At 40.5% G+C, this 23510-nt stretch overlaps 1 protein-coding gene across 47 annotated transcripts in view; it reads left to right on the top strand.

Moving 5' to 3' along the window:
* LOC124128197 (C2H2 finger domain transcription factor mtfA-like) overlaps positions 1-23510 on the top strand; it is a 98809-nt gene that overhangs the window by 8991 nt on the left and 66308 nt on the right. For 2 of the 47 annotated variants that reach the window (XR_007219617.1, XM_046491766.2), the window contains one exon: positions 5-948. The exons of 25 other annotated variants lie outside the window; for them this stretch is intronic. Coding sequence is in view for 19 of the 22 variants with exons in the window: in XM_046491766.2 (XP_046347722.1) it covers positions 5-336 (332 nt within the window). In the remaining 3 variants the exon portion in view is untranslated. 20 more of the 47 variants (XR_007219622.1, XR_007219621.1, XM_048390846.1 and 17 more) reach the window with 20 other exon arrangements.

Genomic DNA, 23510 nt, shown 5'->3' with positions numbered 1-23510 from the left:
TCAGATTTTCATGGGTATGGCACTTCGTGGGTGGATAGTTCCCAAGTGGGAGGCAGGAGACATATCTTGCTTCCAGTTGAAACAAGTCGTATATCTAATTCAGAAAACATCAACACCTCCTTTTTTGTTCAACCATATATTCAAAATAGACCTAAGCCTTACAAATGTCCTTTGTGTGACAAGTCCTTCGTTGACGACTCTGGTTTGTTTTATCACAAGACAGCCGTCCATGACAAGGTGACATTCCAGTGTGTTTGTGGGAAGTCTTACAGATACAAGACAAGTTTACGTGTACACAGAAAAAAGTGTGATCTGTATTTGTCTCATGATCCCTAGGCATGTTCATATTAAATGTTTGAGTCAAAGGAGACTGGCGTTGTGGTTGATTATAGTATACTAGCAGTTGGGGGGCGGTCGGGTAGCCTAGTGGTTAAAGTGTTCGCTCTTCACGCCGAAGACCCGGGTTCGATTCCCGACATGGGTACAATGTGTGAAGCCCATTTCTGGGGTCCCCCGCCGTGATATGGCTGGAATATTGTTAAAAGCGGCATAAAAACCATACCCACTCGCTCATTATATAGATTCTAACAACGTAATGATTAGACATAAAAATGTTCATAAAAAGATCATCTTGATCTTTTCATTAGGAATGTATTTTTTCTTGTAAGCTAAAGGTGGATATTCAATGTCCTCATGGTTTCAACGTTTGAAGTTTGTTCTACATGCCCCCTGTGTGATGTTAAGGTATTGTTTATAGTAACATAAGACCTCACTTTCCACTATACATCAAGTTACTACACCTGTAGAATGTGTAGGCTGGGCAAAGTAATCCTATGGAAGTCATAATGTCATAAGGCATTATGTAATTGTTAAGATCATTACCTAAGCACTATGCCAAATGTTTGTGTATCGTTCTTGTCAATGGTAATAAAACTTCCCCAAATTCCATTTTGGCTTTTTTATTACTTTCAGATTACTATGGTTATGGAGGCTCAGATTTGGGATCTCACATGAACTATTCAGAATCTGGAGTAACTATTCCGACGTCTTCAGATCATTCAGGGACTCAGTACACAGATTTTCCGTTCAATGCACCATCATTTGATCACAATTCAGGCAGGCTATACCCATGTCCATATTGCAACAAATCTTTCAAGAAAAGGGGTCTTTATTATCATATAAAGGCAATACATCAGAAAATAACTTTTGCTTGTGAGTGCGGAAAGTCGTACAAGTACCAGACAGCACTGGCTTTTCATCAGAAGAAATGTCCCCTGTTTGGATTGCAACAAAGATAATGCTGTTCACTCAGTAAGTGAGAGAAGACAAGTCCAGTAAGCTTTGTCAATAGAAGCCTATGCATTAACTCGAAGATCTACTTTATCAAGTAAATAAAATTGATTTGTGGAGCTCGAATGAGTGAGTTGGGGTTAACGCCCCTTTTAACAGTATTCCAGGTCTCAGACATTTATCACTTCAGTGAAACCCACAAGCACGGGTATGGTACTGACAAACCTAGAAACAAAATAGGGGCAAACTGGGATTCGAACCCTCAAACATAGGTTTCTGGCGTGCCCAAGGGATGCAACTCTGCACAGGGAATCGCGGTGCCCCCTGTGGAGCATGAACACATACCAAAGGAGAGTATATCTATTCTTGACCTCAGGCACCAGCATTAGTAAATTCTTTTTTCTTTTTGTTGTAATAAATGGGTTTTTTTCTGAGTCCCTGTTACAGAATTGAGCAGGCATCCAGAGAATCCCTTGACATCAAGATAGTTAACCCCACTCAGAAAATTTAGGAAGCATTCTGCCCTTATTCTGTTAAGAAAATATTGAGGACTGAAATCCTAACTATCCAGCATTTCATGATTACCTTCCATGACTGCCACATTCATTTGAAAGTAAGCCATTGCATGATGATTCCTATCCTGCTCATCATTTCATCAGAATGTTCTGGCTCACAAGCTAGTTATGGTGATGTGTGGTATTTCATGGAATGTGTGACTGATGGAGAAATATGCGCCAAATATCCAAATCCCAAATCCATTTTGGCTTTTTGTTGCTTTCAGATGTCTGTGATTATGGAGACTCCGATTCAGGAATTCATAAGAACATTCCTCCCATGGGAGCTGTTGGCTATTCTCCTCAATGGGACTGTTCAGTTGCTCCACTAGGCAACACTCCATCCAAAGATCCCAAATCCTCCAAACTTTACCCTTGCCCCCACTGTGAAAAGTTCTTCAAAAGAAGCACCTTGTTCTATCACATTAAAGCTGTGCATGAGAAAATTACCTACCAGTGTCTGTGTGGGAAGGTATACAAGCATCAAACAACACTAGCTTTTCATCAAAAGAAGTGTCATTTTCTGGCGCAGAGATGATAGTCATATTATTGTTTCTTGTTTAACGCCGCACTCAGCAATATTCAAGCTGTGAATAATGGCCCAGACAGTCCAGTGATTGACATCATGATCATTGATCCACGCAATTGGGATAAGATAACATGCATCAACCAAATCAGCAAGCCTGACCACCCGATCCCATTAGTCTTACGACAAGCATTGTTGCCATTTATGGCAAGCATGGATAACCATATCAGATCATGAAGATCAATAGTTTTGCAAGGCTTACTCACTATTTACTTTTTATTTGTACTCTCCGAAATGAGCAGCTTTAACTGAGATCTTGTGGTTGCGACTGCTACTGAGTGAGATAAATGATCTGGCATATTGTAACTATATCCTGAAGCTAACATCGAAGGTCATGCTTTCAACGATTGTGCAAGGCTAGGTCACACAGCAGACGGCCATGACAGTTTAACCTGTTCGGGGTACAGTTATGAGACTCCACAAGCTGTGCATTTTCTGCCTGGATCTGACGTTTGTGGATTTGAAACTTTCATTCCACAATTATTACCTTGCTCTGCAGGCACCATACCTGTGGTCATGTGTCATTCGGGCTTTTTTTCCCCACTTTCCTTCAGTAAAGGTTAAGTATGTTGATGTGTCATGCAAAGTCTTGTCTCTGGAGTTTATACTGGCAGCAAGACAGCCCTTTTGTAGAAATAGCGGAATGTAACTTGTGTGTGTCTTTCCCCAGAAAGGGGCGGTCGGGTAGCCTAGTGGTTAAAGCGTTTGCTCGTCACGCCGAAGACCTGGGTTCCATTCCCGACAATGTACAATGTGTGAAGCCTATTTCTGGTGTCCCCTGCCGTGATATTGCTGGAATATTGCTAAAAGCGGCGTAAAGCCATACTCACTCACTCACTCACTTTCCCCAGAAAAGTAGCTCTGCATTCTTTTTATTGTTACAGGAAGTTCAAGATATTATTTTGTTGCGTCATGTTCAGAAGAAATTAATATAAGGAGTAATTGTGTTTTGTGTTAATTGCTGTCTCCCAGTTTTGTACGAGATGAGTGAAATTTCCCTTTAAAGAAGCTTCAGACATTAGGTGGCTTGTTTGTATTCTGAACGATAAGCAGTGACATTCGTGGCTAATCCCATATGTTATAAGTTAAGTTTTGCTTTTGCTTACTAGCAGTAATTTGATATCATGGGATATTATATATGAAGCCACGATACACCAATTTGGCTTTTTGTTATTTTCAGGTGTCCCAGGTTATGGCATGTCTAGGTATCCCCAGTCACAAGGGTATAGTCATGGTGGAGTCGCTAGTCAAATACTCTCTCATCCTGATGTGGGAGAGCTGTATCAGTATGACTGTGGGCCAAGTGTTGCCATCAACACAGGGCCAAGCCCCAAACTCTTCCAGTGTCCTCAGTGTAGTAAATCCTTCAGCAAAAGTTGGGGTCTGAATTATCATATTAAGGCTATTCATGAAAATGTGACTTTCTTATGTGAATGTGGGAGAACCTACAGGTATCAGACTGCTCTTGCGAGTCACCAGAAGAGATGCTCAATGCATAGGGAACACAAGGGCTCCTAGGTTTCTGAACATTGAGTAAGAACATAGTATTCACGAAACAGTAATAATACTTATAAAAAGTGGCAAGGAGTTGTCTCAAGAAAGGGTGTCCCATCCAGGAGTTAAGTTGAATTACAAAAGACTGTGATGTGGAAAGATTTGTTTCACACTGTTTATGGATCACTGCATTGGTACTGGTTGCACCAAGCTGATGTGTGTCCATTTATACTTTCAGTTTGATTATGTTGTTACCTGTGATATTGGTCATTTCATGGTTAGTTGACTGCTGTGTGAGTAAATCACATAATATGCAGTGGTATTGTGTAACAATCTTAAGAATACTCATTTAAGTCCAATATTACCAGGGTAAAATACATGGAAAACTATTTTCTTGAAAGCTCTTTTCGTGGGCCAGTTTTGTGTTTGGATTCATGTATTTAATTCATCAAGAAGTGTATGTCATGGTGATGAGAGATTTTTTTGTGAGTTCAACAAGAATGCTCGCATAAAAAATACATGCCACTGTCAAAATAATTTTCTTATGAATAAAACTTATGAAGACCACTGCCTTTGAGTTAATCAGACAGCATTGACTTGCACAGAAATAGAATACAGAATGTTTGTGCTCTTTTGTCAATGAAGCTTTACTGTACATTGTTACGCATCCAACATACTTGTGAAGTTGTCCGAACCTGCATGAAATACCTGTACAAGAACAAAACAGCAGATTCATCTATGAATGCAAACAAAACAGTACTCATTAGTTAACAGGGGCGGTCGGGTAGCCTAGTGGTTAAAGCATTCGCTCGTCACGCTGAAGACCCTGGTTCGATTCCCGACATGGGTACAATGTGTGAAGCCCATTTCTGGTGTCCCCCGCCGTGATATCGCTGGAATATTGCTAAAAGCGGCGTAAAGCCATACTCACTCACTCATTAGTTAACAAAGAGAAGAACTCTATCACACTGATAAAATGAGAACATGGATGTTTTTGTTACTTTCAGGTGACCTGCCATACACGAATTTCGGCTCATCCAAAAATGCCAGGTCTTACATGGGAGAATGTTTTCCTATAGCAGACCAATCGCAAGGCCGAAACACAAGATTCCTCCTCCCAAATATCAATTTCAGTTACACCTCAAATACCCAATCTGATAGAGCTCATAGTTTTGTTTGTCTGGAATGTGACAAAACGTTCTCTTCCCATGGCTCTAGGTTTAATCACATACAGGTGGAACATAGGAGGCAGACCTTTCTGTGTGTTTGTGGAAAGTTCTATAAGTATCGTACGTCTTTGATTCCTCATCAGAAGTCATGCAAGATGTACTTGAGCATGCAGGGTAACCACTAGACCCGGCCAAGTAATCCTTATTGGAAGTCATGCCAGATGTACATGGCTATATGGTGGACACTGAAAGTTGTGGCTATATGGTAGACACTGAAAGTTAGCCATTATCCTGCAGAGTAACCACAAGAGCAGGACAAGTAATCCTTATTGGAAGTCATGCCGGATGTACATGGCTATATAGTAGACACTGAAAGTCAGCCATTCTCCCTCAGAGTAAGCACTGGACTTGGACAAGTAATCCTTATTGGAAGTCCTGCCAGATGTGTGTGGCTATATGGTGGACACTGAAAGTTGTGGCTATATGGTAGACACTGAAAGTTAGCCATTATCCTGCAGAGTAACCACAAGACCGGGACAAGTAATCCTTGTTGGAGTCCTGCCAGATGTACATGGCTATATGGTGGACACTGAAAGTTTGCCATTATCCTGCAGAGTAACCACAAGAGCAGGACAAGTAATCCTTATTGGAAGTCCTGCCAGATGTGTGTGGCTATACGGTAGACACTGAAAGTTGTTGCTATGATGGTAGACACTAAAAGTTTGCCATTATCCTGCAGAGTAACCACAAGAGCGGGATAAGTAATCCTTATTGGAGTCATCCTTATACGGTAGACTCTGAAAACTAACAGTTTCATCACAGTAATGATGATAGTGGAGATCTGAAGACAGATTAATACAAATGGAAAACACCTCAATAGAGAGGCTACATCCACTGTCAGTTCTTCTGTTTGATTTGTTTGTTGTATTCCATAGTCTGCTCATGGGGAAGTCCATCCTTTTGTGGATGTTGTTCAAACTTCTAAATGTCCATCCAGACTTACTTCTTGGTGACCTGGAAATTACCAAGTCCAGCTCAGGCAGAATGGTGGTTGATTTCAAGCAGCGTCCCACATCTGACCATGACTTCGTTGCATATGACTCCAAGCAATAGCGTGCAGAGAACGTTCTGATCTGGATCCTCACTGGGTTGTGTGTGATCACACATGTAAATTTATGTCTTGTGTTCAGCATTGAAAGTTCCTGATGCAAGGCAACCAAGCAGTGCTTTTTGTTTGAACTTTGGTATAGTTGGGTGAAAGTCGCGTGCACTATAGCAATACATTGATGAAAACATAACTACTGTTTTGAGCTGAAATACTAACAAGTGGACCCAAGGCATTGTGTTCACTCACACAGGGTTCAAGAAGACAGTCTTGTTATTCATTAAAATCCCAATAAAACACAAAGTCTCTCTTGTTGTCTCTGTTGAGAATGTGAAGGCTGAACAGGATGGCTGAACGCGGGATATTCTGGTCAATTTGACAAGTCAGGATGCATCCTTGTTTATTTAAGATATTTCATTCACTGGGAAAACCGTTTGATAACCCAACACCCAGCCACTATGTCTTCTGTCTGTCTGTCAAACTTGCATCCCATGTGTTGATGCTAAACTTGTCCAGCCACTACTGATGGGTATTGGCTTGACTTTCATATTGCAGTTTTATGCCATAATGATTCAAGCATTGCCATGGTGACCTCAATATATTGCATGATTACTTTTATCTGTAATTTGTTTAAAGACTGAATGGAAATGGACCTACATCAGACTCTTCTAGATTTCTCCTTTCTTCCCCCCCCCCCCCCCCCCCCTCCAAAAAAAACCCCAACCCACACACACCTTTTTTACAACCTCATTTTATTGGATGTTGCTATGGTCACAATACATGCCTCATAGACACATTAAATACCAGTAGGCAGTTGCAAATAGTTTTCGCCTTTTTTATCGCAGGGAATTTTACAAAGAAAATTTTACAGACTCATTATACAGGTATTGGTACTGGTATTGTAATACATATTTCAGATTGTGGTATACTGGTGTTACCACACACCCCTAAAGATTGTTGGACACACAATTTGATATCACTGAAATAATAGTACACATTACATGTTAAGGATGGCTGAAGAGGTGCATGTTACGTTCCATGCTGCTTCTGACATGTTTCAAAATCAAAATCCATTTTTGTTTGAAGTAACACTGAAAAGCTTTTCAACCCAGACCACTTAAATTAGCTCTTTTTGTTTTCAGGCTATGGGTTCTGGAGGTCTCAGGGTGAAGTACATTCAGACCAACCGCATCTAGGAATGAACTCAAATCAAGATTTTTTCAATCCACATTTGCAAGATATCGTTCAGATTCCGTCATTTGACCAAAGAGGTTCATTAGGTCCAAAAGGGTTAAATATTTCAGGGGAGCAGCGATCTCGGTCCTATCCCTGCCCTCATTGTGGTAAAATGTTCTCAAATTCCAATGGAAGGATGTACCATGTCAAAGCCATCCATGAGAAAGTCAGTCTTTCCTGTATTTGTGGCAAGGTGTACAATTATAGACCTGCCTTGCTCAGACATCAAAAGACTTGTGTGGTGTTTCATTGCAATGACAACGTGAACTGAAAAAGTGTGAACAGTTTTTTTTACTTTCGGTGTGAGTTCTAGATGGCTCTGATCATTGCTTGAAGAAATGTCTGGGTATTTTTCACAATGCACCACTGGTTGTCAATACACACACTGACTGATAAAGCCATGCGCTTGTTTTGTGCACCAAAATCCACTTTTGTTAGTTTGACTTTATGTAGATACCAGATGCGCATTTGTTCATCTCATATGTTGCCTCTGTCACTGACTCTTACGTGGAATCAAAAGGTTGCCAAATTAAAATACTTCACCACAGTCATTATTAAGACGGATATGATATATTCACTACAGACCTGGCTTTTTGCTGCTTTCAGGTTGCCATGGTTTTGGACCGAGCCAGGCCTATGATCAAGATTACTATCCATACAATGATAACACTCCAACATCCAATGATAGTTTCTTCACAACTAGCTCCAACACACAAAGATTCCAACATCCTCACATGACATACTCTTTGCCTCAAGAACCTTCTGTAGCAACTCCAGCTTTTCCTTGTGCATCGTGTAATAAGGTGTTTGCCAGTGCTGGAGCTAGGCATAATCATGTGTCGGCCATCCACAATAAAGTCAAATTCCAGTGTCTCTGTGGGAAAGTATACATTTATAGGCAAGGCCTGATTAGTCATAAGAAAACATGCCCCTTGTTTGTTGGAACTTGAGATATTTACACAATCCAGCCTTGTTTACATTTCCAATGCAAGTCAACTATTTTTCAAATACTGACTCCTCACCCCCTCATTGGATGTGCCTTAACAGGGAAAGTGTAAATAGCAAATCATCAGTCGTCACAGTGTTTCGGCCATGATCAGAGGAATTTGAAATGTTTAAACTTTCGCAACTTAAAAAGGGACTTTGCTCAATGGACTGTGATCCCAAATGTCCTGAAGATGTTTTGAAGTTCGGTAATGATATAGAAGAACGTCCTATCAAGAGTCCTAAAGACTTTGTACCAGCAAAATCACTGTAACATGTTGAGCTTGAGATGCTATGATCAGGTAATCATTATCTGCAAGATTGGCATACATCGTACAAATTGTTTGCATGGCCAAATGGTTTTGAATTAATTCAATAGGAAGAAACTGAAATCAACTGGAACCTAGTTCTCTTGTCCTTTCAGGAAGTTATGGTGGCTCTGTTGAAGATGAAGATCCTAGGTGGTTCAGTCAAGACACTAACTATGAACAGCAAAAGCTTCTCGATAAGAGTGGTGTTAATATTCCCAACAGACTGACCCCGTTGGCCTCAAGGAACTACCCTTGTGCCCAGTGTAACAAGGTTTTCTCCAGCTATGGGGCCAGATGGCATCACATTGCTGCTATTCATAGGAAGGTTACTTATCATTGTGAATGTGGGAAGGTGTATAGCTACAGACAGAGCTGGCTGCATCATAAACACACTTGTTGCCTACACAAATGAGTGCTTCCAATCAATACAACACCCACACTTGTTGGGAATCCTGTATTGTAAATGTAAATTATCATTTACGGTTTTGTTATCTCTTACAAATTACCTGAACAAATGACGGTTCATACTTTGTACTGAACTTGGTAACAATGTTGCCTGCTGCAGGAATTGTGTGTGTTTCATAAGACTGACCTGTTATGATTGAAATAAACTGTCGAACTTTGCAGTTTTCAGTTTAGTTGTACTGTTCTGCTACTTACATTTTACTATGGAATTAAAACTTGTTAATGCATTGGGTGGGTGTTCCCATTTGAATGTTAGTGTGAGAACATGAAAACTATTTTCTATTATTAAAGGTTATTAGGGGAAAACAAAATTACTTTTAGAACATTTTCTTTGTCCTTTCAGGAATCTTTGCTGGCATCTTCCATCAACAGGCTCTTCTGATGCCAAAAGGAAAAAGCCCCTTTTCAGACATGTCCCTTGACAGAAATTTCATTAAGTCTCTCTCGAGAGCAGATCCTTTTTCACCTGCGGCAAACTTCCCCTGTCCTCAGTGTGACAAAGTATTCTCTGGGTCGGGGACCAGATGGCGACATATAGCTGCTAAGCACAAAAATGTTACCTACTCTTGTGTGTGTGGAAAAGTTTACAGCTATGGACACAATTTACTGGCACATCAGAAACTGTGTACTGTTCACCAAATTTCCCAATCTCAATAGTTTGAATCCCAGTTCGCCCCGATTATGTTTCTAGGTTTGTCAGCACCATACCCGTGATCGTAGGTTTAACCGAAGGGGTAAACGTCTGAGACCTGCATCACTTCAGGCTTTCCTCCCACATTAAGCTGACACGCCGTGATATAACTGAAATACTGTTAAAAGTGGCGTTAAACCCAACTCGCTCACACACACCCAATCTCAATAGGCCTCCAGTCCTGCTTTGACTGGCTTCTTTCTTATGGGGCATCTAAATGTGTGTTCTTCATTGACACATGCTATCCTGATCAATGTTATTGACACATGCTGCACTAATCAATCTTTGTATTACATAAGGTGGAAGCAGCTGCAACTGGTTTTGTTGGAATCATTTGAAGCCAGGTGGGCTTTTGATTAAAATGATGTTGGTGACTGATCAATTTGACTACTTGGTTGTAAACTGGTTGTGAATCATTGTTGGATGTGGACATTTAGGGATATATTGTGCAAAAAGGAAGGATCTATGGTCTGATAGTTGTCATGAAAGAGACTACATTCCTGGTGTGAGAATGCCATCATTCCTAACAACAATGTGTGAAATATGTCCAAGTACTGAGGAAAATAGTATATTTTTACAGTGAATGCTTTTCACATAGGAACTTGGTATTGTTCAATTTTTTATGGACAAATTGACAAGGGTTTTGTTTATTTAGTTGTTTGTTTACAACACAGTGGGAATGATGAAGATGAACTAGAGCCTTTGGATGTCTTTTCTTGTGTACCTTTTCAAAAATTGTCTGAGTTGTTAATTTAATCTTACTTACTGTTTTATGACAACTTTTAGCAAATGCTATTTGAAAATGCTTTACGTGGAAACACTTTGAGGTTTACTTATAAGGAATATTCGTCAAATATTGCTCTTATTCGTTTTAATTTTCATTGTGAATTTGTGCATATGAGGAGTCATATGTTGTAGATTAATCCCAACTGATCTGACTCTCAAACATTTATCTGAACAACTAAACCAGGTGATAGTTTTCTATCACATGTTCTTACCCATTCTTACAGTCAGGAGTATTTGTTATAACGAAGCAAAAGTTAATAAATATTGGTTGCCTCTCCAATTTTAAAAAAATATGTCTCAATAGTGACCACAGTGTAATCCTCAGAAGACTAAATAGTTTGCATGTCAAGATACCTCAGTGATTGTGGTTCTTTGATTATTGGTATGTGGGCAATGATTATGACATATCCTTCTACTTTGCGAAAAGTTTGTTTATCTATCCTGATGTTTGGGGGGTGTTTTCAGTTCAGTTACTTTGTTATCCTTGAGGTGTTCCATGGTGAATCTTGATCTAAGAACTGGCAGTGACAACAGTTGAGTTTAAGACAACTGATAGACGCTTCTTGTGATTGGTGTTCCCCGGATTGTGTTGACTAAAATGATCCATCAATAACCAATAACACTTTCACTTCATACCATTCCAAATTGTTGCTGTTCAGTTGATGTTCGTCATATCTGTTCACCCGCTTCATGCATCTTTATGTTAAAACCTGCGATCAAATACATTTATTTTGAACTAGAACCTATTTTCTTTGTTGTTTCAGGGTTTATTGCTGGTAACAATCAACTTGGTGCTTTAAGGGACTTCAAATTACATCAGATTTCAGGACAAGGGCACATTAGCAGCTTGTTTTTGGATAGAACTCTTAGTGAAATTAAACCGGGACATCCTCAAAAGAATTATCCTTGTGCTTATTGTACCAAAGAGTTCACCAGCTATGGGTCGCGTTGGCGACATATCACTGCCATACATAAAAAGATGACATTTGCATGTGTCTGTGGAAAGACCTACAGCTACAAACACAATTTAATGGTTCATCAGAAATCATGTTCCTTTTGTACTGCATGAAGGAGTAGCTTCTTCGTTTCATTTTTCATCCATTTCCTCCGGCAATCAAAAGTGGACTTTCTTTGTGTTTTCAGGGTGTTTAACAGGCAAGAATGAAAAGGGTCATATGATGGATTACTCATCACAAGTGCGCCATTTCCCTAGCGGCCAGAACGTGTTCCCCACCATCTTTGCTAGAAACATGAGTCGCTTCACTGTGCCCACTGTAGGCTCTGTCGTTTCCCCAAGCAAACACTTCGCATGTCCTGAGTGTACAAAGGTGTTTGCCAGTTACGGGGCCAGGTGGCATCATGTGACAGCAATACATAAGAAGGTCACGTTTCCGTGTGTTTGTGGCAAGACGTACCGATACAGACACAATCTCGTTTACCATCAGAAGTCATGTTCCCTCTGGGGATCGAAGTAGCACTTGTTCAAACATATATTAACCTTTGAATGGTGGTTTGGTATTTTTGGATCCTCCTTTTTAGAAGATATCTCCGCCCTACGTTGTTTTTAAGATTTTGGTTTATCGTGAATATAGGGCTGCTTTGAAGGACATTCATGTGCTATTCCTGTTTTAAAAGAGCTTTTTAAGGCTTTTGAATTGAAGGATTGATGAGGGGATGGTTCTCATGTCAGGGCTAACCGACAAAATGATGAGTGCTATACTACGTCTATAGTTTTTTGCTTGAGACACTGTAAAACGACTTCGAAAAGGTTGTGTTGATAATGTACTATCATGAGACAGATTCAATGTGTTTGAATGCCAAGTTTCTTGAGTCTCGTAGGCCTGTGCTTCTGAACTATGAAATAAGGATGAACAACTGACTGTTTTGAAGGCCAAGTTTCTCAAAATTAACCTGAAAAACAAAAGGTAACAATCATGTATTCCCCAAATATGATATTATTTGTACTATGAACATCACACATAAGATGAACCGTAACAAAGGTACTGAAGGAGATTGATCTGTGTCTGATGAAACATCTGTCTAAGAGCAGTTTTCTTTGTCCTTTCAGGAGGTTATGGCATCAGTTCTATGAGCAGATCTGGCCAGCAGGTACATCAGGTACATCAGGTGCCACCAGGGAGGGATCACTTTTCAAACTTTAGACCATTTACACGGGGCCGAGCTAATCCCGGATCTTTGACAAAACAGTATCCGTGTCAGCATTGTGAGAAGGTGTTTGCCAGTCCTGGGACTCGGTGGCACCACGTGGCTGCCATACATAAGAAAGTCACTCACAGATGTGTCTGTGGAAAAGTGTACAGCTATCGGTACAATTTGCTGACTCATCAGAGAACTTGTGTTCAGTGTGTAAAACCCTGACCTTTCTTTCACTTCACACGTGTGTTGCATTATTTCTTTAGCTTTCTCTCCACATTTAGCCTAGTTCGTGAACCCCAGCCTAATGAAATGTGTAGTTTCTGGACAGTGGTGGAATCTTAATGGTTCCTTACTTCTACTTGACTTGTGAGGTTTTATCAAGAAAAATCTGATGTCAGTACCAGAAGATTAGAGCCTGTTTTTTTGTGATTTCAGGAAATTGTGGTGGCTTTGATGACAATTCTATGAGAATATCACATGATCCAGGCCGACAACAGCAGGCATACAGCATGTACCATAATACCGTTGGGGCTTATGATGCTTCAAGGAACCCAGTTTTGTGTCTTGGTAGTGCATTGCATCACTCCACAACCAGACATTCAGGAGTTGTGCCCAAGCAGTTTCCTTGTCCTGAATGTGACAAATCGTTTGCAAATTATGGATCTAGATGGCATCATATAGCTGCTATCCATCGTAAGGTTACCCACCAGTGTGTGTGTGGGAAGATATATCATTATAAGCACAGCCTTCTGTTTCATCAGAGATCTTGTCCACATTGTGCTAATTCCTGAAGAATGTCTTGTTAATGTTGTATTCTAAGCTCTTGGGTCAAATGTCTGAAGGGGTTGTGTTCACATCGTGTTACGACCTAAAGAAAGTCATCATTGAACTTTTAATTTGTTGCATTCTAAGACTCATGGCTCAAACATAATCAGAGGTCTTATCCACAGTGTGTCAATTCCTAACGCAGCCGTCTCATGCATCACTGTAGAACTTGTTTAATGTCTGGTATTCTGAAGCACTGAAAACAATTTAACTCTAACTCGCTTCCTTGCACTTTAAAGCTCAAATGTCATAAGCGATCTTGTTCAAACTGTTTTCGTCTCTGAACCTCTTTTCTCTAACATCATCAAAGGACTTGTCGACTGCCACATGCTCTAAAGCTTGTTAATATGTGGTATTCTACACATCACCAGAACTCCTGTCTAAACCATACCATGCTCTGATACGCCCAACATCATTCCATTGTGTCATTGGTATATCACCTGAAACATGAAATTCTTTGCTCCCATCCGTTACCATTGAAAAGTGAACCATTACTTTACAGATGGATTAGAACAAAGTCTTCTTTATTCTTTCAGGAAAATATGCTGTGGATACTGCAGTTAGGCATTTGAGTCATTTCCGTCATCCTGGACAGGATCAGTTTTCCGTTTGTTACCCTGGTAGACCATTTAAAGATGGCAGTGCTAGATCAGTGGGAGGCACGGCCTCCAAGCAGTACCCATGTCCACAATGTGACAAAGTCTTTGCAAATTATGGCTCCCGATGGCACCACATTTCTGCAATACACAAGAAAGTCACTTACTCGTGTGTGTGTGGAAAAGTGTACAGTTATCGTTACAATCTTCTTACCCATCAGAGAACCTGTGTTCTTTGCAGCAGGTCTTGATGTACTGTCTCGAGTGTTAAGCTGGACTAGAACAAGGTTTTCTTTGTGCTTGCAGGAACTTTTGCTGTCGGTGGCATTCAACGTGTTCACCAAGTTCATCCAATTCCCACAGGACAAGCTCAGTTTTCATCCATGTATAGAAATAAACCATTATATTCTGGCAGCTCTCGAGCAAACACGAGAGGCACACCCAAACTGTTTCCCTGTCAGGAGTGTGACAAAGTGTTTACTAACTATGGTTCAAGGTGGCATCACATAACAGCAATACATAAGAAAATTACCTTTTCCTGTGTTTGTGGAAAGTTTTACAGTTATAAGCACAATCTGCTGTCTCATCAGAGATCCTGTATACAGTGTTACAAACAATGATAATAGGAGTTTCTCTGTGACGACTTCCATGTCAGGAAAGTGGGATGAAGGCTTCTTCAGTGGACAAATTTGTTCAGGTTCCACAACAACATTCTGGGATGTACCCAATAATACTGTATGGTCAGCCTTGCCTTGAGTTAGTTCGATATTCAAAGATGAGGGTATTTTGTTTCCAAGATATTTCAATTTTTATGGGTATGTGAGAGAATGTTTTTGTGGACTCCCTAGAACACTATCTTCTTTGTTGTTTCAGGCGGATTTTGTCATGGTGATATGACCTTTCAACAAGGTCATCAATTCCTAAAAGGACCAGATGAGCTCCTCAGCTTGTTTTCTCATAGACTCCCTCTCACCAGTAGGCTTGCAAATCCTCCTCCAGCAGAGACAAAACAGTTTCCTTGCCCACAGTGCACTAAGGTCTTCAATAACCATGGTTCTCGATGGCATCACATAGCAGCTATACATAAGAAGATTACCTTCACATGCTCATGTGGAAAGGTCTATAGCTACAAGCACAATCTTTTGTCCCACCAAAGATCTTGTTCTGCCTGTGTGAAGTTGTAACATTCTGGTTGAGTTCATAAAGGGAGAAACAATTCTGGTTTGAAAGTCAAAGGTCTGTGATTTCATGGAGATACTCTTGAGCTTGTTTGAGTTGATGGAGTGCCATATGAGTATGGTTCAGTTCACAATGAAATGTTTCATTTCACGTAGACAGATTGGTCTGGCTGAAATTGTTTACACTGACTACAGAATGTGCTCATGTTTATGGTACTTGGTGACTATAGATACTGTTCCTTTTGTGGTACTCCGATGTCTGTGATCATGCAGTTGTTATGAATGGAATCTGGATTCATTCACAGATATTCCCTGCTTTTCTACCTCGGTAATAATCAAACTGTTCAAGATGTCTGCATCTCTTGTTCTGATGAACTAGAACCAAGTTTTCTTTATGTTTTCAGGAAAATATGATGGCTCTGATGTCGGAGATTTGAGCACATTTTGGCAAGAGGCCCATCATATGCCGAACTTGCAGTTAGCCAATTTTGGAAATCGATACTATCAGACTCATACTGGTTCCAAATCACCTTCCAAATTTTTTCCATGTTCACAGTGTGAAAAGGTGTTTGCTAACAAAGGATCGCGGTGGCATCATGTTACAGCAATTCATAAAAAGATGACGTTTGAATGTGTCTGTGGAAAGTCCTATAGCTACAAACACAATTTATTGGCCCACCAAAGGTCGTGTTACGCCTGTGCGAAGGTGTGACCAGAAATTCCTCACAGCACCTGAGAAGAGTTTTGTTGAATACATTGGCCTCTTGATTCATTCACACACATCCCAACTGCTCTACCTCAGTACTAATCAAACTGTTCAAGATGTCTGCATCTCTTGTTCTGATGAACTAGAACCAAGTTTTCTTTATTTTTTCAGGAAAATATGATGGCTCTGATGTCGGAGATTTGAACACATTTTGGCAAGAGGCCCATCATATGCCGAACTTGCAGTTAGCCAGTGTTGGGAATAGATATTATCATTCTAGTTCCAAATCACCTTCCAAACTCTTTCCATGTTCACAGTGTGAAAAAGTGTTTGCTAACAAAGGATCGCGTTGGCATCATGTCACTGCTATTCATAAAAAGATAACATTTGAATGTGTCTGTGGAAAGTCCTATAGCTACAAACATGGTCTATTGTTTCATCAGCGGACATGCTGTATTTCTCAGGGACAAGCAAAGTAGGTATCAAGTTACACGATCATGCTGCAGTTCCATTTCAGCAGGATAGGTAGGGTTCAGTCGGTACACTTGTCATTATGACATGAACATGTTGGTTCCATTTTCTTTCCCACCTCTGAGTTTGTGTTTAGTCAAAATCAGCTACTGACATAGCTACCATGTTAGCATCTGGACAGTGTATTAGCCAAACAGTGTCGTTCATTTGAATAAGAACAGGGTTTTCTTTGTGATTTCAGATAGTTTCGGTGGCAGTGGTCAAGCTGGTGATTTGAACATCTTTCATCCAGGCCGTGTTAGCGGGTTTCCTCAGTTATATGTTAGGCCAAGGGTTGTCGATGCTGTCAAATCTTTTCCATGTTTGGAGTGTAATAAAGTATTTGCAAGTCGTGGATCTAGATATAATCACATAGCTGCTAAGCACAAGAATGTGATCTATTCATGTGTTTGTGGCAAAGAATTCAGCTACAAACACCATCTTTTGTCTCATCAGAAAACGTGTGGATTGCCCAAATTCTTAGGAAATGGCCTGCTGCCCTGAAGAGTGACTTGTTTGGAGGTTGTTATTTCTGAGAAAGGTTCATATTTGTTTGGTGAAGCTGGTGATTTGAACACTTTTACTGTTTCCAAATCACCTTCGTAACCCTTTCCATGTTCACCCTGTAAAACAGTATTAGCTTATGGAGAATCATAGTGGCATCATGTTTACTGCAATTCTTAAAAAGATAATATTTGAAAGTGTCTGTGGAAAATTGTATGGCTACAAACATGGTCTATTGTTTCATCAGCAGACATGCTATATTTCTCAGGGACAAACAAAGTAGCTGTCAAGCAAGACTGTCATGCCGTCATGTTCCAGTTCCATTTCAGCAGGTTAGGTAGGGTTCAGTCGATCATTATAACATGAAAGTTTGGGTTCCATTAATCGATCCCACCTTGAATAAGAACAGGGTTTTCTTTGTGATTTCAGATAGTTTCGGTGGCAGTGGTCAAGCTGGTGATTTGAACATCTTTCATCCAGGCCGTGTTAGCGGGTTTCCTCAGTTTTATGTTAGGCCAAGGGTTGTCGATGCTGTCAAATCTTTTCCATGTTTTGAGTGCAATAAAGTATTTGCAAGTCATGGATCTAGATGGAATCACATAGCTGCAAAGCACAAGAAGGTGACCTATCCATGTGTTTGTGGCAAAGAGTTCAGCTATAAACACCATCTTTTGTCTCATCAGAAAACATGTGTGGATTGCCCAAAGTATTAGAAAGTGGCCTGAAGCTCGAAGAGTTACTTTGTTTGGGGGTTGTTTTGTTTTTTTCAGAGCAAGACCCAGTTTTGTTTGTTAAAGAGATTGCTCATTATGATAAGGAACAGTGTTAATTTCGTTAATTTTAGTGGGCATCTTGATCTCATAAGTTTGGTGGCCCTGTTTGAGTTTGGTTGTCTGAAATAGTATTTGGAAGGGTGAGAACACAAGAAAATCATATCATGACTTGTTCAACTAATAAGTAATAGATACATTCTGGAAGTGACAGTCCTGGACTATGGATATTCAGACTGTTTGTAGATCTTTTCCAGAAGGAAACTTTCTTTCTGGTACGGTCACGGCGTTGTAGGAGATTGCCCTATACCATTAAACATTTTGATTCTTGTAGGGGACTTGGATGTCTACAAATTGAAAAAGTTGAAAGAATGATGTTGGATGATAAATAAAATCTCCCCCTCGTGTCTTTTGATATCAAATATATCAACCCGTGTTGATATATTTGATATCAAAAGACACGAGGGGGAGATTCTCTATTTAGGCTGATGTTGTTCAGTACCCAATAAGCAAACTTGTCATCTACCATACATTGCCATTGTTTGTTATGTTGATTTCCGTGAAGATCCGGGTTAGAATAGATCTTCAGCAACCCATGTTTGATGTATTAGGCGACTGCTTGTCGTAAGTGGCGACTAACAGGATCGGGTATTCGGGCTCACTGACATGGTTAATGCATGTTATCGTATCCCAATTGCGTGGACCAGTACTCATGATATTAATCACTGGATTGTCTGGTCCCGACTTGATTATTTACAGAACGCCGTCATATAGCTGGAATACTGCTGAGTGCAGCGCTAAACAAACAAATCTTAGTTAGTAAGTGACGTGTAAAAATCATGTTCTCTGTGACCTGCCAATTGTGTATTATTTTCCATGGAAACAATTACAATATTTAGAAAGTCCTGCAAACAGATGACTTGTAAATAAGAATTGTCTGTTGATGAAGGAGCTGATAGACTCATACAGAGCTGATCAGCAGATTTCATGTTGATTTTTGTAGTACATGTCATGTTTGTTTAATAATAAAACATTAACAATAAAACATTTGTTATTTCTGTATCTTTTCCTTACATACTATATGCTCCAGTGGTCAGAATGTGCTGGGATCAGAGCAGAGATTATGGAGTTTCAAGTTACAAAATGACATTCCATTAACAGGCTCAGTGCTGGTCCTTATGCAGAGGGGCCTTGGGATGGTGTGTCTTAAGACCGATAACGGAGATCATATTACCAAGCATAAAACACTGTGAAACAAAGTATACATGGGAGATGGATGGGAAAACGTTAACAGTTGCTGGATAACAAGTTTGAGATCCCCAACAAGGAGTGAGTTAGTGGTAAGAAGCTGACTTCGCCCCGATTATGTTTCTAGGTTTGTCAGCACCATACCTGTGCTCCTGGGTTTCACCGAAGTGGTAAACGTCTGGGATCTGCATCACTTCGGGCTTTCCTCACACATTAAGCTGACACGCCGCAATATAACTGGAATACTGTTACAAGCGGCGTTAAACCCAACTCACTCACTCACTCACTCCAGATCAGGAGAGCGGAAGGTCCGGGGTTTGATCCCCGGCCGCGTCATACCAAAAGACGTTAAAAGATGGAACTTGTTGTTACCCTGTCTGGCGCTCGACATTAAGGGTCTAAAACAAGGACTGGTCGGCTCGGAGTCAGTATACTGTGTCTGAGTGGGGTATTCATGTTAAACTGCGGCATGGTATCTCAGTGAGCTAGCACTATAAATCGGCAACAGTCCGGACTAGTACAAGTAGCCACACAAACACACACACGTGCATGCACGTCGCTATATAAGTGCAATAATCTTGGACGCGACGTTAAACCCCATTTCACCTCACCTCACCAGATCAGGAGGCGGGCACCACTTGTCATATCCAGCCAGTCCACATCTGGATACTGACTTACCCAGCTTGTTAGCTTCAGGATAGTGTAGAAGCCAAACAGGTGTTGTTCATTTGAATAAGAACAGGGTTTTCTTTGTTATTTCAGATAGTTTCGGTGGCAGTGGTCAAGCTGGTGATTTGAACATCTTTCATCCAGACCGTGTCAGCGGGTTTCCTCAGTTTTATGTTAGGCCAAGGTTTGCCAAAACTTTTCCGTGTTTTGAGTGCAATAAAGTATTTGCAAGTCATGGATCCCGATACAATCACATAGCTGCTAAGCACAAGAATGTGATCTATTCATGTGTTTGTGGCAAAGAGTTCAGCTATAAACACCATCTTTTGTCTCATCAGAAAACATGTGTGGATTGCCCAAAGTATTAGAAAGTGGCCTGCTGCCCTGAAGAGGGACTTGTTTGGAGGTTATATCTGAGATAGGTTCATATTTGTTTGGTGAAGCTGGTGATTTGAACATTTTTTCTGTTTCCAAGTCACCTTCCAACAAAAGTGTTTGCAGATAGTCTGGGTTTCCCAAAGTATTAGAAGATGACCTGCTCCCCTGAAAGTTCATTGTTTTGAGTTCATCTTTTTCTGAGAAAGGTGCGTTTTTGTTCAATAGATAGCTGATCAAGATTTGGAACAGTTCTAAGTTCATTCAGTTTTGGTGGGCATGGTGATCTCATAAGTTTGGTGGCCCTGTTTGAGTTTGGTTATTTGAAATAGTATTTGGAAGGATGAGAACACAAGTATATCATATCATGACTTGTTCAACTAATAAGTAATAGATACATTCTTCTGCCTGGAACTGACAGTCCTGGGCACCGTTCCACGAAGCGATCTTAGCGCTACGACTATCGTAAGCCAGTGTTAATGTATGGGAGTTACGATCACCTTAGCGGTAAGATGGCTTTGTGGAACATGGCTCCGGACTGTGGATATTCAGACTGTTTGTAGATCTTTTCCAGAAGGAAACTTTCTTTCTGGCACGGACACGGCGTTGTAGGAGATTGCCCTGTACCATTAAAACATTTGGATTCTTGTAGGGGACTTTGATTTAGGCTGATGTTGTTCAGTGCCCAATAAGCAAACTTGTCATTTACCATACATTTCCATTGTTTGTTATGTTGATAAATGACACATGTAAATCATGTTCTTTGTGACATGCCAATTATGTATTGTTTTCTTTGGTCACAATTAAGATATTTAGAAAGTAGTCATGGAAACAGATGATCTGTAAATAAGAAGTGTTGATGAAGGAGCTGATTCAGTGGTGATCAACAGAGTATATTTAATAAAAAAATATATTAATAATAAACTGTTTTGTTATTTCTGTATCTCTCCTTACGTGTGATTTGGATGTGCAAACATTAATTGCTGGATGAAAGGTTTGACTTGCATCAAGGGATTCTCACGACCACAGATGGAGACCGTGAAATTTGCGAGAGATGGCCTACCCTTACTCACCGACTTTCATGCTTCTAGGGGCAGTCGGGTAGCCTTGTGGTTAAAGTGTTCGCTCGTCACGCCAAAGACCCGGGTTCGATTCCCGACATGGGTACAATGTGTGAAGCCCATTTCTGGTGTCCCCCGCCGTGATATTGCTGGAATATTCCTAAAAGCGGCTTAAAACCATACTCACACACTCATGATTCTAAATCATTCATAGGGATGCATATGTCATAACTGCAATATCTTGGGTTTTTTAAAGTCATATTTGTTGTAGTTTGACTTATATGTCAACACATTGTTTTTGTAATCAAAATAGCTGCATCGCATGAAACCTCAGTGACTATTTATACATTAAAGGTATCTGACAATATACCAAATTGCTACCGAATAACCCTGGTTATGTTTATTGATATGTTAAATATAAATATAGTAAGCCCTGTAATTAAAATAACGTGACATCAGAATATATTTTTCATTGACAAAGTTTGTTATCTCTTTTTAGTCCACCTGAAGCGATTTAATGTCACACATTGGTCAAATGCAGTCATTCTACATATCATTTTGGAAAAAAAGGTTTATATAAAACGGATTTTGGGTGAAAACAGCTTTTCCCTCCAGATTTTGTCTTCTCTCTGACAAATGGACAAGAGATTGTGTGGATGTACAATGTGAGGAATAGAGGACCCTTGAAAGAAGTTTTCCTCTACAGTATCGTACACAAGTATGCCCCTAAATATTATTGAACACGGATTTGACGAGTCACATTCATTATTAACTTCATCAAACACGGCACGTTCTTGCCTGAATCCGTCAGTATGGCTTTGAATTTCCACAACATATTTAGACTGATTCTGCGGAAGTGACATACAACACACAATTCGAACTGCCTCCTTTTGTGTATGTCATTCCTCTGAGAATGCAGTAATTTTCTTTGTGAGGAACCTAGAATTTGATCATTACAGTGGAATGAGAACATTTCTCTTTGTCCTTTCAGATGGTTTGGGCAGCTACGTTCATCCCAATCAATTTGACCTACACCCTTACAACCTTCCAGTACACCAAGATCAGTTTTCTGATCTGTACTCCGATAGGAACATAGCTCGATCACAACAAAGTGGTGGACTTGGCCCAGGAGGCTTCCCCTGTCAAGAGTGTAGCAAAGTGTTCTCTAGTCACGGGGCAAGGTGGCATCACATTGCCGCTATACATAAGAAGGTTACCTACACATGTGTCTGTGGGAAGGTGTATACATACAGGCAGAACTTACTGCATCATCGCAAGTGTTGTACCCTATATCTTGAGTCATAGTCCACAAGTGGCCAGGGATTGATCTGTGGTCATTTTCACCAACAGAAATCATGCTGTGTCTCATTGCTGTCTTCCATTGTCTATGGTACTGTTGTAGTTTGCCTCTCTCTTGTGGGGGCGGTTGGGTAGCCTAGTGGTTAAAGCGTTCGCTCGTCACGCCGAAGACCCGGGTTCGAATCCCGACATGGGTACAATGTGTGAAGCCCATTTCTGGTGTCCCCCGCCGTGATATTGCTGGAATATTGCTAAAAGCGGCGTAAAACCATACTCACTCACTCACTCACTCTCTCTTGTGAGGTGGCCCATCTTGTAAAGTGCTGCTATTGTTTTGTGCAGAGTTCCGGATACCGAAGATCGTGCATTCAAATCCTATATCACTTTGATTATGTTTCTAGGTATGTCAGCACCATACCCATGCTCATGGGTTTCACCAAAGGGGTGAACGTGCGAGACCTGGTTATCAAATTGACATGTGAAACTGTTCAAGGCATTGTTAAACCAGACTCCCTCACTCCCTCTTTTGTTACCTGCATATGCTACAGGTTGTGACATGGCGGTCAGGTAGCCTAGTGGTTAAAGCCATACTCACTGACTACAGGTACGGACATTATAAAACCCTGTTGGGATCCCAGGTTAAATCAGATATCAAGGTCATTCAAGGTGATAACATGGAGCAGATTGTAAGGCTCAGGAACTTTGTTAAATGCTTACCAAGATGGCTGGGGATGTTGCTCAAAGTAATTTGCCCCGAACGGACTTGATTGTAAATATGCTGGGGTTGTTTTGAAGCTGGACGTCAAACAACAAACAAACATGGTGTGATGTCAATCAGATTTATTTATTATGGAAGAGTGCCCAATGTGTTCTGAGGTCCTGCCTGCTCTGCTATGTCGCTTTAGGCATTCACCCTTCTTTAAACCGACACTGCGACATGA

The sequence above is a fragment of the Haliotis rufescens genome, unplaced genomic scaffold (assembly GCF_023055435.1).
Source record: "Haliotis rufescens isolate VD_foot unplaced genomic scaffold, xgHalRufe1.0.p SCAF_9, whole genome shotgun sequence".
NCBI classification, from domain to species: Eukaryota; Metazoa; Mollusca; class Gastropoda; order Lepetellida; family Haliotidae; genus Haliotis; species Haliotis rufescens.
Note: the sequence above shows the minus strand (reverse complement) of the source record. Positions and strands in the feature narration are given on the sequence as shown.